The 15,356-nt window shown below is 55.0% G+C and overlaps 1 protein-coding gene across 1 annotated transcript in view; it reads left to right on the top strand.

Moving 5' to 3' along the window:
• GLI2 (GLI family zinc finger 2) overlaps positions 1–15,356 on the top strand; it is a 256,360-nt gene that overhangs the window by 219,785 nt on the left and 21,219 nt on the right. Inside the window, exons 6-7 of the mRNA XM_030801294.1 lie at positions 12,550–12,751; positions 14,553–14,766. Of these exons, the coding sequence (XP_030657154.1) occupies positions 12,550–12,751; positions 14,553–14,766 (416 nt within the window). The remainder of the gene's footprint in view (positions 1–12,549; positions 12,752–14,552; positions 14,767–15,356) is intronic.

Below are 15,356 nucleotides of genomic sequence, written 5' to 3' on the forward strand. Positions count from 1 at the left end.
TGGAGGGGGTGGAAGGCTCAGCGCCCCCTCCCATCCCCCAGTCAGTGCCACTCCGCCTGCAGGTCCTGGAGCCCTGGCCAGCGGCACACAGGGAGGCAGGGCAGCCAGTAGAGCTGGAAGCCACCGCAGGGGACAGGCAGGCACCTCCTGCAGAGCCAGCCTCCCCAAGCCCTGCCTGGGGCAGCGTTTTCACTCCCTGATAGCCCATGGCTAGGAGACAGAAGCCTGCAGGGCGACCGTCCTGCAGGGGCAGCCCTGGTGCCTGCAGGGCCATGCAGCCTGTAGCAGGTTGGGGTGGGCTGGTGGGAAATCACATGGGACCAGGCAGGGCCATGAGACTCAGGGTGGGCTGCTGCCTTGGTCACCCGGACCCTCCCGCAGGGCTCTGTTCCAGGGGAGCCCTTCACTTCTCTAAGGCCTGGCTGACATCTTGCCTCCTCCAGGAAGTCTCTCTGGAAGCCTCCTCCTTCCCTTTCCCCTGCACCCCTCAGTCACTGGGACAGCTCCCTCCTCCGGCTGCTACTTCACTCTGCCTGGCCCACCTCATACTTACAGCAACCACCTCACATGGCTCCTCAGCTATCTTGAACATCTCCTGCTTCCCAGGAAGAGTTTTGCTGAGAAGAGGGCGGCCGACCTCCGAGGCTGGCCTCTCGTGGATGTGGTCCTCTCCAGGCCCTGGTGGGAGGCCGTAACATGCCTCAGTGATGCCACCAGAATTGGGTCCCATTCTTCCTTGCCTTTCCCAGCATGGTGTTTAGTCCAGAATTAAGCACACCATCCAGATGTTCAACAACACCTGTCAGCTCTGTAGGACATTGACGTCCCGCTGAGTACACACACATCCATGTGCTCTGTTCCCCTCTCCTCTCAGCAGCCCTACACAGTGCTCCCACGAGCCACAGTGAGGTGTCAGAGGTGTTGAGAGAAAGTTGTGTGCTAGACACACTCCTTGCCAATATTAGAAACCAAACAGCAGCAACCGAGTGCATGAAGGATCATGTGCAAATTGCCACACCCAAATGTCAGCTTCCGCCAAGCAGGACTCTTCTTCCAAGGGCCAGAGGGTGGCACCAGGCCAATAGGAAAGTGGATGAGGCAGAGAAACCATGGCCAAGAGAGGTAAGATGAGGCAGGTGTCCCCACAGGGCAGGAAAGGCTAAGCCAGGCAGCCAGAAGCCATCCAGTGATTTGCAGCATGAGCGTCTGCTGTGTGTGTGAGTGTGTGTGTGTGTGTGCACGCGTGTGTACGTGCACATGTGAGAGACAGTGAATTGGAATGCAGACTGCCTCTGTTCTGTGCTTTTACACACATTCTTCCATGTAACTCCCTTAGCCACCTTCTGCGGGTAGAAATATGCTCCTTACTTTAAGATGAGCAAATGGGCTCCCAGCATCTAGCGGCTTGACCCAGGCCTTGCTCTGTTTGTTACAAGCACCATCTGCCCTTCCCTGGGGTGCAGTTTTCAGCAGCACATGCACCTGACCAGCCATGAGCCCTGGCCCCAGAGAGGGCCAGCCAGGCCAGGTGGACTTGAGCTCAGCCCAGAGCAGCTGGGCCAGAGCCAGAGGGAGAAGTAGTACAGTGAGCTCCAGGGCAGGCCTGGGTCAGGCCTGGCTGCACGGTGTCCTCCCCGTGGTAGCTGGGCTCAGAGGTGGTGACAGGACTGAAGGGGTGTGGAGTGGCAATCCCAAGCCCTGCGAGCTGTGTGGATTAAACACATTGACTGAGATGGCACATGTGAGCCTGGCATCTAGCAGATGCTGGAATAATGCTGGTGCAGGTCTCTTTCCACCAGTATACCTTTCCCTCTTTAAATCCACTCCCTCTTGCAGGATTCTGTATCTTCATTGTAGGCAGCTCTGTCCACCTGCTGCCTAAGCCCAGGCCCCAGGTTCTCCCAGACCTTTGCCTTGCCATCTCCCATCCATCCCATCCTGTCCCTCAGGCCTCCAAGAGTGGCGTGTCACCCTCCTGGGCCAGCCAGTGACATATCGCCCTCGTAGCACTGCTCCATGGCTGCTGCTCATCCAGCATCCCCATCTTTATCCTCTCCACCATCCTGTGCTCATCCCCTGCCACTTCTAGCCCCCTCAGGATAAAATTCAGACTTTAGAACCCCCGTCCAGAGGCCTTCCTCTCCAGCTCGTCTCTCTCCACTGCACACTGGTCTTGCCATGCGCTGCCCCACCTGCAGGTCCCCAGATACCTCCCTGAGCTCATTCCTGCACAGAGTCCTGTGCACGGTGCCCTAGGCCTTCTCCTGAGACCCCACAAGAATCCAGCCCCAGGCCTTTCAAGCCACCAACTAGCTCCACTGCACTAGCGGGACCCAAGGTGCCCCCAACTGGAACTGGCTGGGACTTCTTACATATGGCCAGATGGCCCGCCCCGTCAGGTCTGGGACACATCTGGCAAGGAGCAGGTCCTCTGTGTTTGTTGGGTGAGTGAGTGAATGAGTTAATGGCACTTAGAAAAGACCCTGGAATGGAAAGATGCACTCCAGCTAAGGAAGGAAGCACTCAAGGAACATAGCTGTTGGCTCACAGGGGACTGGAAGGGGCTGGGGAGCGACTTTGCCTTCCGGGCACTCAGCATTTGGCAGCCCTTGCGGCTGAGCATCTCTGGGAAGCAGCAGAGGAGCACAGAGGTGAGCTCAGCAGTGGGCCGAGAGATCCCAGCCCTCCAGCAGCTGCTGGTTAACTCATCACACCCCACCCGCCGTGCTTTCTCCACCTCCACCTTGGGAACACATCTGGCTTCAGGACGTGGGGGTAGCGGGGACGCATCACCAGATTCCAGAGTCCGCCTAAGCAGGGATATCAGTTTCTCTGGCTCCAGTATGGGGTGGGGGTGGGGGCATTTTTCTTATCCATGGATTTCAGGAGCAGATGACTTCTTTCCCTTTGTTCCCAGTCAGTTACAATCCAAGAAAATCAGAGTAGTCCAGGATTATCTTCTGTTTTTATTGCTACTTAATACATTTTTTCCAAAACCAGTTTCAACTAGAACCAGAACCTTCACTTCACCTTTTAAAAATGCTTTCCGCCCTTCCATTTAGCTCCGAGGCCTGCGTGGATGGTTACTCACGTTATGTCTCTAAGAGACGCTAAACACAACACCAGGGCACTCAGCCAGGCTGCCGAGGCTGGACCTGTCTCTGGGGTGTCCCCCGGCTCCTCCCCTCCTGTGAACCATGGGAGCCGGGGAGGTGTTTTCGGTGGGTGCCTGCTCCATGGGTCTGTGCTGGTCCCTCCCGGAAAGCTCCAGACCACACAGCAGAGAATGTGAATGAGCGTTTCCACTAGGTTTCTTTTTGCTCAAATCCTCACTGAGAAAATTGTGTGGGCCATCCCTGGCGCCAGCAGTGCAGCTCAGGAGACCTGTGGAAGGGGCCTGGCTCTCTCTGAGGAATATGTGTTCACACCAGGAAGCCCCCATACACATCATCTTGAGCATGTGAGCTCTGTGCAGGCGCAGGGAGCCTGGAGAGCTCTTGGACAGCCAAGGAGAACAGGCCTTCTCTCTCTGCCTTTCCCTGTCTCTGTGTCTCATGCACACATACTGGTTGATTCGGCAGGTGTTTATTGGGCACCTTCTATTTACCAGGCCCGGTTCTAGGTCTAGGGACGCAATGCATCATGAGCAGCACACAAGCCCTGCCTTCCTGGTACCTGAGTTCCAGCACAGCCCTGTGTGAGTTCCTGGGCGGGACCAATAATGCCTGTCTAACCTGACACCCCTCCTACCCCAGCCTCCTTTCTCAGCACCTTCCTTCATGGTCCCAGAGGAGGGAGCACTGTAGGGGAGAGAACTTTCTGGAGGTTTTGAAGGTCCAGCCAAGGCGTGGAGAGGGCTCTGCCAGGCAAGAGGGTGAGCAGGGAGAAGTGGGTGGGAACTCCATGCGAGTCCTCATCCTGCAGGGCCTTGTCCCCAGTACACCTGTTTGCAAACCACCAGCCCAATTTTTACCTTAGCTGAGTGCCACCTGCATAATTGTGTATTTAATAATATCTTTTAACAGACTCACCTTTTGGGGTTAAATAAATGGTTCTTAAGATGGAACTTTGTATTTTTTCCTGAAATGGAAAACCTAATCCCTGTCTGAGGAGGATGGTCCTGTCTCTGTCTCCATCAAACCTAAAGTCACCTCATCTGGGCTGTGTGTGGCCCTACATTTATTTGGGAACACACTGCAGTGGTGGAAGAAAGGCCAGAAGCTAGAAAGGCCTCTACAGGGCTCTTGGGGGATTGGAAAGCCAAGCCCTGCGTTCCTCCCAGGGCACTGAGGCCAGGGTGCCAGCAGGACAGAGGGATTTCCCAGGCTCTGATGAAAACCCACCCTCCCTGGTCTCCCGGTGGTGGGTGAAGGCCCATTTCCTCTTGTTCTTAAAGGGGTCCTGATTTACAGCAGGAAGACAGGAGTGCTGCTGCATGGGAAGGTGATAGAGAACCAGTCAGGGAACCAAGGTCATCATTCTGCTGAGCGGCTCCCTGGAGATCAGGGAATTCACTGGTTGTCACCCGGGCCCTAAAATGGAACTTTCTCATGTTATGCTGTTGAATATTGGTGATTTAACAACAGAACAGCCACCCCCTTCCCCCTCCACCACATTGAGAAGATTGAGATGTTTCCGATTGAAATGTTGTCTGTTTACAGCTCATACTTCCTCCAAGCCGTGCATTTTATTGTCATATTGACACTAATTTGGCTTGGATGTCACCTCCATTCTGACGCCTGTTCTTTATGCTGCCTGTGGATCTGGGGGGTTTTCAGAAACCAATTACATTGATCAAACCCAGAGAGACAGGAAGAGCTGGTGGAGGGGCTGCCAGAGGCCCAGGTCAGGCAGGGATCCCTGGCCTAGCCCGAGACAGGAAGAGGAACTGAGGCAAAGGAAGCCACACTGCAGGTCCCTGCGTGAGGTGGTGGAGCTGCTATGTACAGGCACGGGCTAAGCAGTGTCTATGGGTCATCTGGTAAACCCACACAGACTGTCCCGCCACATCAGCTTCATGAAGCTGCCTCACAGCTGAGGAGCCTGCAGCACAGCCTGTTTCTCTGTGTTCATCACTTAGCTAGGCCGTGGTCCTGGCAACTCTGAGCCTCTCTGCTCTTGCTACTCCCCCATCAGAGGGGGTGAGAGGGCTGTGGATGGCTAGGTGTGGGAGCATTAAGGTCCTCAGGCCAGATTTCCTTAGAGCATCTCCTCGGCAAGCCAGAAAATATCAGGATGAGGGAGTTGGGCTATGCAGGGAACACATCTTAGCCAGTGAGGGTTCAGGGTACCCGAGCCCCACCACCAGGCTGCGTCCTGCTGGCCTTGTATTTTTTCCTGCAATGGAAAACCTAATCCCTGTCTGAGGGGGATGTTCCTGTCTCTGTCTCCATCAAACCTAAAATCACCCAGCCCCGGGCTGAGGATGGCATCTGGCACAGAGAAGCCTCCTGGGACCCGGTGCCAGGATGATGCTCTTTCCTCCGCCCCTCAGCCCAGGCTCCTGGGCACACAGGCCTTGGGGGGATCCCCAGCCCCGACTCCATGGAAGTCCACCCACAGGTATAGATGATATATTGGCTGTCAGCCCATAGCACCCCTGGGGTGGGTGCTGGTAGCCCATCTTCTGCATGAGACAACCAGTGATTGGCTGAAAGCTACCCAGTTCAGAGTGTGCAAGCAGGGTTGGGACCTGGGTCTGCCTGAATCCAGGGCCTGTTCTTGCATCTCCTGCCCTTCCCACTGCCTCAGGGAAAACAATGATCTCCCTCCTGAGCACCTTGGGAGTCTCTAGAATAATCCTGCTTAGATGGCACCTTGCAAATCCTGCCTGGTGCCTCGGAGTACTGTCTTCATCTCTCTCCTACACGGTGAGCTCCATGAGGACAGGGTCAGAGGCTTCCCTGCCCGGAGTCCCCATGATGTGCAATCAATGCCTGGTGTGCTCTCAGCACTGCACGAGGGGCTGATGGATCAATGAATAAACGTGAATGAGCAACAGAAAGCGCTAGTGGGTGAAGCAAAGTCCAGAGGCAGGTGGTGTCGGCGTCCGCCCAGGTGAGGGTGGGCAGGTGGCCAGTCACCCGTGGCCGACCAGCATTAAAACAGGCGCCTCCACAGATGAATACTCCATGTTCCCGGTCATAAATCACAGGAGAAACCACAGGAAATGAGTGCCAGGCTTTTCTTTCTATTTAGTAATTTATCAAGGGAAGAGGTGCATTAATAAACATATTTCCCATGAGAGGTGGGGATAACAGAGATGAATATCACTGTCAGATTTGGCCTGTTTCCTCTTGTTAGGGGCACACGAGAGAGTGGGAATCCAAATATTAGCAGCAGATTCTTTTTTAAAAAATGTGTTACGAAGATGTGTGTGTTTCTTACTTTATATCACGTTAGATGGTTTTTCCCCCTCACATTACCGCATTTGCCACTCAGTTTGTAAGTAATAGGAGCCTTTCAGAGAATTCACTTCTGCATCTTTCTTTGAGTTTCCTTTGAAGTGAGGATTGACAAGGAGTGGACTCAGTAAATAAGAACCCAGAAGCTGAGAGGACGCCGAATGCAAGCCGATGAGTGAATGTCTAATGACAGCTGTGTTGCTGCGTGGCCCAATCATCTTTCCTAGACTTGCTCCCCTTCACTCCATTATTGACTGGAGGCTCACCGTGCCCCTTGGAAAGTCCCCCTAGCCCTTGAAGAAGCCACATTCATTAGCAATTTCATTTTGGAATGCCCACTGGGTTTTAGGCACTATTCTTGGCATTCTATGTGTGTCTTCACAACAGCCCTGCAAAGCAAGCCACACTGCCCTGATTGTACAGATGGGGAAAGAGAGGCTCAGGAAAGCTAAGTAAATGTGCTCCAAGGAAGCCACAAAGTGACAGGCTTGACAGGGACAGTGGCAGAGGCTGTGTGTCTCTGCATCGTGTGTGTGTGTGTGTGTGCAAGCACGCATCCACCTGGGGTGTGTGTGTCCACCTGGGGTATGTGTGTGTGTCTCCACCTGGGGTGTGTGTGTGTGTGTCTCCACCTGGGGTGTGTGTGTGTGTGTCTCCACCTGGGGTGTGTGTGTGTGTGTCTCCACCTGGGGTGTGTGTGTGTGTGTCTCCACCTGGGGTGTGTGTGTGTGTGTCTCCACCTGGGGTGTGTGTGTGTGTGTCTCCACCTGGGGTTGTGTGTGTGTGTGTCTCCACCTGGGGTGTGTGTGTGTGTGTCTCCACCTGGGGGGTGTGTGTGTGTCCACCTGGGGTGTGTGTGTGTGTCTCCACCTGGGGGGTGTGTGTGTGTCCACCTGGGGTGTGTGTGTGTGTGTCCACCTGGGGGGTGTGTGTGTGTCTCCACCTGGGGTGTGTGTGTGTGTCTCCACCTGGAGTGTGTGTGTGTGTGTGTGTGTCCACCTAGGGTGTGTGTGTGTCCACCTGGGGTGTGTGTGTGTGTGTGTCTTCACCTGGTGTGTGTGTCTCCACCTGGGGGGGGTGTGTGTGTCTCCACCTGGGGTGTGTGTGTGTGTGTTTCACCTGGTGTGTGTGTCTCCACCTGGGGGGGGTGTGTGTGTCTCCACCTGGGGGGTGTGTGTGTGTCTCCACCTGGGGGTGTGTGTGTGTCTCCACCTGGGGTGTGTGTGTGTGTCCACCTGGGGTGTGTGTGTGTCCACCTGGGGTGTGTGTGTGTGTGTCCACCTGGGGTGAGTGTGTGTGTCTGTCCACCTGGGCGTGTGTGTGCATCCACCTGGAGTGCATTTGTCCACCCAGGGTGTGTGTGTGTGTCCACCTGGGTGTGTGTGTGTCCACCTGGGGTGTGTGTGTCTGTCCATCTGGGTGTGTGTGTTTGTCTCCACCTGGGGTGTATGTGTGTGTGTCCACCTGGGGTGTGTGTGTGTGTCTCCACCTGGGGTGTGTGTGTGTGTGTGTGTCCACCTGAGTGTGTATGTGTGTGTCCAAGTGAGGTGTGTGTGTGTGTGTGTGTCCACCTGGGGCCCCCTCCCATGCAGGGGGCCCTCCCTGTGCCTTCCTGCAGTGATACTCCCTGCACCCTGAGACACCTCTCCTCCTCTGCACCCTGGGCATAGGCCCTGTGGCAGGTGGTTTTGGTGTCCCTGTACCTTGGGCAAGTTACTTAGTGTCCTTTGTTTTGTCTTCTGTAAAATGAGCATAGCAGCCCCTTCTTTATGGGACAGTTGTGAAGATTAAATTACTTACCACTTTGAAGTTTGGAGGAATCCTAGCGCATGTGATGATAGCATTGAGTAAGTGCTGTCTTTAGGTGACTGTGAATCTGTTCTTTCTCAACACGTCCTGTCTGTGCCATGGGTCAGCCCTTGGCACCTCCCACTGGGCTCATGGCTGTGCCAGCCGTATTCGAGTGTTGGGGATGGTCAGGTGGGAAAAAGGATTTGGGTCCCTAATGCATGGTGAGAAAGACAGGAGCAAGCAGATAACCACACAGTGGATGAAAGCTCACCCCCACCCTTGTTTGGAGAGACAGGCCTGAGCGTAGGGAAGATCTGCCCAACTCCAGGAGGTCAGGGAAGGCATCCCAAGGGAGGTAATGACTCGGCTGAGGTCTGAGCAGGCAGAGGAGGCTGCACGTGCAAGTCCCTGTGCAGGTGATATGGAGGAGGGGCTGGAAGGAGACCTGGTGGCTGGAGTGAGGGCATTCCACAGGGCCACCGCCAGGCCTTCTTTGTAACAGCAGTGGGGATTTTTGGAAAGTTTTGGGGAGAGGGCAGGGACATGATCCTATTTCCAAGTTGAAAATCTGTCTTTGCAGTGAGCACTGTGGATTGGACAGCTGTTAGCCGAGGGCCCCAGAATGATCCAAGCAGGTGGTGGGCTGTGCTGGGGGTGGAGTTTGAAAGGAGAGATTTTGAGAGGCGTTCACGAGCCCACACATAAGTGGGCTCCATTGTGGTGGAGGGGAGGAGGGAAGGCCGACTCCCAGGTCTCCTGCTTTGCCACTGTGCAAGTGGCAGGCACGTGCTGTAGGAAGAGCTGGTCCAGGCACAGGGCAGGAGTATGGGGCTGGCTGTGCTGAACTGGGGCTGCCTTGCAGACAGGAGGAGAGGACGAGGAGGCAGCTGGCTCTGAGAAGGCTCACTCTTCAGAGCCACTGAAAGTGGGAGGTCGAAAACTGTTTGTGGGACGGGACGTCCTCCTGGCCCTGGGCCTCTGCTGACCTCTCTGAAGATGGACAGAGAGGACACAGAGTCCTTAGAAAGCCCAGACACCAGGGCTCCTTTGGACCTGGGTTCAAATCCTGCCTCTGTAGCTCTGTGACCTTGAGCAAGTCACTGACCTCTCAAGCATAGTTGCTTTGCTGCTTATCTGGTTTGCCTGGAGGATGGTGGTAGCTGTTAAATGAGTCAGTGGGTCTAAGCATCACTAAACGGTCGTCGTCACTGGGTCATTATTTGCATAAGAATTCAGAAGCAGGCATTTATCCAGATACTGCATCAGAGGAGCACACTCCAGCCAGGAAGCAGATGCTGCACTAGAGGAACACACTCCAGCCAGAGTGCTGATGCTGCAGCAGAGGGGCACACTCCAGCCGGGATGCCCCTGTTTGCCGTCTAGGATCCCTATTTAGAGTGGGTGATCACATTTGCAGTGCAGCCTCACAGCTGGCTGGGGAGTAGCCTGCTCTATGGGCCTCCCTGCCTCTCTCTGTCCTCAGGCAGGTGGCCTAGGATCCTTCCTGCTGTAAGACAAAGGAGGAGTTGTCTGAGTGAGTTACCTGCTCTGCCCTGGCCCCTCTGTGGGGTCAGAGCAAGTAGGCATCCCCAGAAGCAACTATGGAGCGTCTTCTGTGTACCCACCGTAGCTCTGCTTACTAAAATATTTGTAAGCCTCAGTCTTCATAGCCCAATAGAATAAACAGCGAAAGCATAAAGTTTAGCTGACAAGGATGTCAGAAGAAAAGAATGTTCTGATTAACTCAACTTTTTTTTTCAACTGGGAGCTTTCCTAACATCACTTAACGCTTCTTGTTGAAAATAAAGTATACCAAGTACTGGGTCACATGAGCATCTCAACTGTAGCCACTCTGGAGTGCCCAGGCCACCTCCCCATCCGTCATCCCACTGGGTCACAGCAACCCCAGAGCTGGCAGGGACTTGTTTTATGCTGGCGTCATTGATGATCCCAAGTCTGTGACAGGTAAAACAATTTGCCCCAAGTCATGCAGCTGACTTATGGCTCCAGCCCAGGGTACGCAGTGTGCAGGCCCCACTTCACCCCACTGCAGGCCACTGTTCCAGTCCAGGTCTCCATCCCTCTATCCAGAGTCCCTTCATCCCAGGCTGCTGGCTGTCTACTCCCCTCTGTGGCCTCAGACTCCCCTCATCCCATGAAAGAGGCGGTTAGGAGAGAAAACCTTGGAAGCCCCTTTCAGCCCAATGGTCCTGGATGTCCTCTGTCCTCTCCATGCCTTAGAGAGGTGCTTCTCCTGGTGGCCTGGCAGGAAAGAGCCTCCCCAGGGATCCCTAGGTCTCCTCAGGATTGCAGCCAAATGTGGGGCTGGGCCGGGCATGGTTGCCCCGGGGGGCCAGCATGGATCCCAGGGCGTGTGGCTTGTTCCCAGGTGGGTGTGGGCTCTGCCCTCACACAGCCTTCTTGGGGGCTGGTAGGTATGGAGTGGGGGGCTCAGAGGCTCATAGGCTATCACCCCCTGCCCTCGGTGCTCCTGCAGCTGTGGAGACATCAGGAACTGCCACGTGCATGATTCAGAGTGGCCCTAAGCTCAGTGGTCAAAGCCGTCAGGAAAGCTTCGGGAGCACCCACCAAGAGGCCGTGTGGACTGTGAGCATGAGGCCCACGGAGCCAGACCCTGCAGTCAGGGCAGCCTGCCTGGAGGAGGGGGCACTCAGGAGGGGTCTCAGCAGGCAGAAGGGAGGAAAGCAGTTATCATAAGCCCAGGAACAGCCAAGCACAGACATGGGTGTGCTTGAGCAACCCCCAGCATCATTTATGGGTGACACTACCAGCCCATGGGGAACCCAGAGGCCTGGAAAGGATGGGTGGGCAGGGGCCAGCGGGACATGAGAAAAGGCTGCTCCATACAGGTGTCCAGAAAGTCAAGGACAGGCCCAAGCATTTACTGTGCCCTACCATGGGCCAGGTGCTTCTCATGCTTCGCCTAATTTACACCTCGTGCCAGCCCTGGTGGTCAGCACTATTAGAGCCCTTTAAAAAGAGGAGACTGGCTCTGGGGGATCTGGACAGGGCAGGAAGCTTGGCTTGTGGAGAGTCATCCAGCAGTGTTGTCAGACCATTTCTAGGCCACCGTTTGTTCAGGGCAGAGACCTAGAATCCTGATGGGGGCACCGTGAGGGGGAGCAGTCTGGAACCACAGTGGAAGAGCCTTTGGTCCTGGGGTACGGGGTACTCTTATCCGGGGCAAGCCCTCTTCCCTTCCACAGTTATGTAGGTGTGTGACAGCAGCTGGTGAGGGCTGAGGGCATAGCCATGTGTCCACACATATGTGTGCATATGCATGTGTACACATGTCTGCATGTGGGTGCACACAGGTGTTTGCATGCATGGGTGGTGTGTGCACCTGCGTACATGTGTGCCTGCATGCATGTGGTGTGCACATTCAAAGCAACAGCTTCCCAGAGCCTCAGGCAACCTTAGAACTGAGGACCTCAGTATGCAGGAGCACCTGCCTGTGTCAGGATGCCTCTCGCTGCCATGTCCTCGTGTCCTCCCTGCCCTGTTACAGCAGGCTGCCCAACAGGCTCTGGAGAGACAGCCAAAGGCCCAGACATCGCGAAGAGTCTGGGGGCCGCCATCCAGGCCTCTGCTTGGAAAATGCCCTATCAGGGGCATTTTAGTGGTGATTTCAGGTACAACGTGACCCGTGACCTTGGAGCACTTACTTCCATTCACTCTCTTCCCCATGGAATTCTCCGTAGCAGTGGGAACAGGCGAGCTTCTGCCACACACAGTAGCATGGAGAAATCTTACAAACTGACCATGTGGATGAAGGAGGCCAGATATGAAAGAGTATTTAAAAATTCCATTTACACAAAGCTCAAAAGTAGGCAACACTAAGCTGTGTGTTAGAAGCCAGGATAGCGGCTGCCCTTGGGCTGGAAGATGGAGGGGGCCTGTGGACACTGGCCAAGCCCTGTTTCTTGACCTGGGGCTGGCTTCCCAGGTGGGTTAACTTGGTGAGCGGCCACCGAACTGCTCACTTATGATTCGTGCACACTCCTGTCATGAGGTAAGCATTGCTGGATTCCAGCCCTGGTCTCTGCACCCAGTGGTAAATACACTATGCTCAGTGCTCATATTCACTCGCCCAAACACCTTACATGCACTTCTGCAGTCCTCACCACACCCTGCGCTGCTCAGTCCATTTTACAGATCAACAAACTGAGGCCGAGAGGTGACATCCTTTGCCCAAGAGCCCACGGCTGGAAAGTCGGCAGAGCTAGGATTCCCATTAGACCATCCTCACAGGCTCTTCCTGTCCCCCACCCACCTGTCACCCCCTCCCCCATCCCCGGTGATGCTGACCTGTCTTGTGTTGACTATCCCACAGTGTCCCGTTTCTCCAGCCCACGGGTGACGCCCCGCCTGAGCCGCAAGCGGGCGCTGTCCATCTCCCCACTCTCAGACGCCAGCCTGGATCTGCAGCGGATGATCCGCACCTCACCCAACTCGCTAGTGGCCTACATCAACAACTCCCGAAGCAGCTCAGCGGCCAGCGGTTCCTATGGGCATCTGTCAGCGGGTGCCCTCAGGTGAGCCCCGCCTGCAAGCAGAGAGCTGAGGACCAGAGCTGGGCTGAGGGCCCGGTGGGGAGGGGCTGGCTTTTCAGTGGGTGCTTTTGACCTGAGGAGAAAGACAGGACTTGTGGCATTTGTGAATCCACATACTTGCACCTTTTTTATGAATTCAAAACCAATAATGATCAAATTGAAATGAGCCCATATCTGAATACATCTTCATGGACCAGGCCTGTCATGAATGACTCAAATGTGAAATCAAAGGTGTTTGAGGTCGAAGATGGTTTTCCTAGTATTTCATTGAATTTGGTGGAGCAGCCAAGTATTGGCCAACCTTGGAGACCACACAAAATGTGACATTGACATGGCCCATGCTGTCAGCAAGCCTCTGGGCTGGCAGCAGGCCTCCCTCTGTAGCCGCATGGTGGCACACCCAAGCCTCACTGACACCAGCCACCCTTCTCCCGTCTGTGTGGCTCTAGACTGTCTGAGGACTCAGACACCAGCCAGCTTGACTGAAAATCACATGCCTCCCCAGCACCTCCAGGAGAGGCCAGGAGGTGTTAGGAATTTCGAGAGAGTTTGTCCCAACGACCTGGAGATGGAAAGAATAACAAGTGTATTTGTTATCTTTTGCTGCCTAATGAATTGCTCCAACACGTAGCAGTTTAAAACCACAAGCAATTGTTATCTTACCCCATTTCTTTTTTTTTTTTTTTTTTTTTTGAGACGGAGTCTCGCTCTGTCGCCCAGGCTGGAGTGCAGTGGCGCGATCTCAGCTCACTGCAAGCCCCGCCTCCGGGGTTCACGCCATTCTCCCGCCTCAGCCTCCTGAGTATCTGGGACTACAGGCGCCCGCCATCACGCCCAGTTATTTATTTATTTATTTATTTTGTATTTTTAGTAAAGACGGGGTTTCACCGTGTTAGCCAGGATGGTCTCGATCTCCTGACCTCATGATCCGCCCGCCTCAGCCTTCCAAAGTGCTGGGATTACAGGCATGAGCCACCGCGCCCTGCCATCTCACCCCATTTCTAAGGGTCAGGAATTGGAGACAGGCTGAGCTCCAGTTCGGTGGCCACAGTCAAGCTGTCAGCCAGTGCTTCCTCCCGCTGAAGGCTTGACTGGGCCAGAATGCCCCCTCACAGGACTCTTAGCAGTGCCCTTTGTTCCTCGTCTGTGAGCCTCTGCTTAGGGCTGCTTGAGTGTCCTCACAGCATGGCAGACAGGTCCCAGCCCACCTTGCAGCCTGAGATGCGAGAGGAAGCTGTAGGAAGCCACAGTGTCTTTTATGGCTCAACCATAGGGGTCACCAATCTTTCCTTGGTATCCTGCTGTGTGAAGGGTGGCTCTTATGCAAGTGGTGTGACAGAGCCTAGAAGTGCAGTAAGAAGAGGAGAATAATGCAAGCTGGAGGGCTCAGGGCATGATTCCTGGATGAGGGGGCATTAGAACAGGATTCGGGGGCCTCATGGGTTTCACGTAGTCAGGGAGCAGTGATACAGGCATGCATCTAGGTATCACAGCAGTGGAGAGGCCAGGGTGTGGGGATGAGATGGAGTCTGGTCCCTGTCGGGGGCCAGCCTGCCAGGGGTGAAGGCTGCATCCTGGGGCAGAATCTGGGAGCTGATCACAGAAGGTGAGTGGCAGACAGTAGGAAGCCACAGCTGGTTCTTGAGTGAAGAAGCCACAGTCATGGTGGGGCTAGCAACATGCTCATCTCTGTCATCTGGGCAACGTTCTCTCTGTCCAGAAAGTGTCAGCCTAACAGAGCCCCCGACCCCCCACCCCCACTTCCTTGTCTGCTCTGTTGCAGCCCAGCCTTCACCTTCCCCCACCCCATCAACCCCGTGGCCTACCAGCAGATTCTGAGCCAGCAGAGGGGTCTGGGGTCAGCCTTTGGACACACACCACCCCTGATCCAGCCCTCACCCACCTTCCTGGCCCAGCAGCCCATGGCCCTCACCTCCATCAATGCCACGCCCACCCAGCTCAGCAGCAGCAGCAACTGTCTGAGTGACGCCAACCAGGTAGGTGGGTGCAGAGGCCAGGATGGCCACTGGGTGCTCATCTGGACGCATGAGGGCTGTTCACTGCCAGCTCATGCTAAGAACTTGTGGAGGGCCTCTGGATTCACGTCTGGCTGCTGAGGTGCCTTCTGGGCAGAGGCCACGTTACAGAAAGGGTGAGACCTGGGCTCAGTCCATGGGAAGCTGCCAGCTTCTCGATTCTGCTGTCTCCTGTCCAAGAAGCATAATAAGTAGATGGAGAAAGCCTCGAGTTTCCAGGGCCTGGCACCATGGAGGTGCTCCATGCACTGCACATGGCATGGGTGGGTGAGTGAATCATTATAACACTGCAGTTTCGTTATAGAGTGTGCATTTGCAGCAGGCTTTCACACACTGCCTCATTCAACCCTTCCAACGGGCCTTGAGCACGCCTGGGCATCCTAGTACGGTGCCTGGCACATCCTAGGTGCCGTTATTATTTGGCAAATGAAGTGTTCTTTTACAGATAAGGATGTGGAAAGGCACAGGCCTTAGCATCAGTCAGACCATCTTTGGGATTCCAACTTGCCTGAAAGCAGCAAACCTCTTTCCCTCTCGCAGCCTGAGCTAAC

This window comes from Nomascus leucogenys, chromosome 20 (genome assembly GCF_006542625.1).
Source record: "Nomascus leucogenys isolate Asia chromosome 20, Asia_NLE_v1, whole genome shotgun sequence".
Taxonomy (NCBI): domain Eukaryota; kingdom Metazoa; phylum Chordata; class Mammalia; order Primates; family Hylobatidae; genus Nomascus; species Nomascus leucogenys.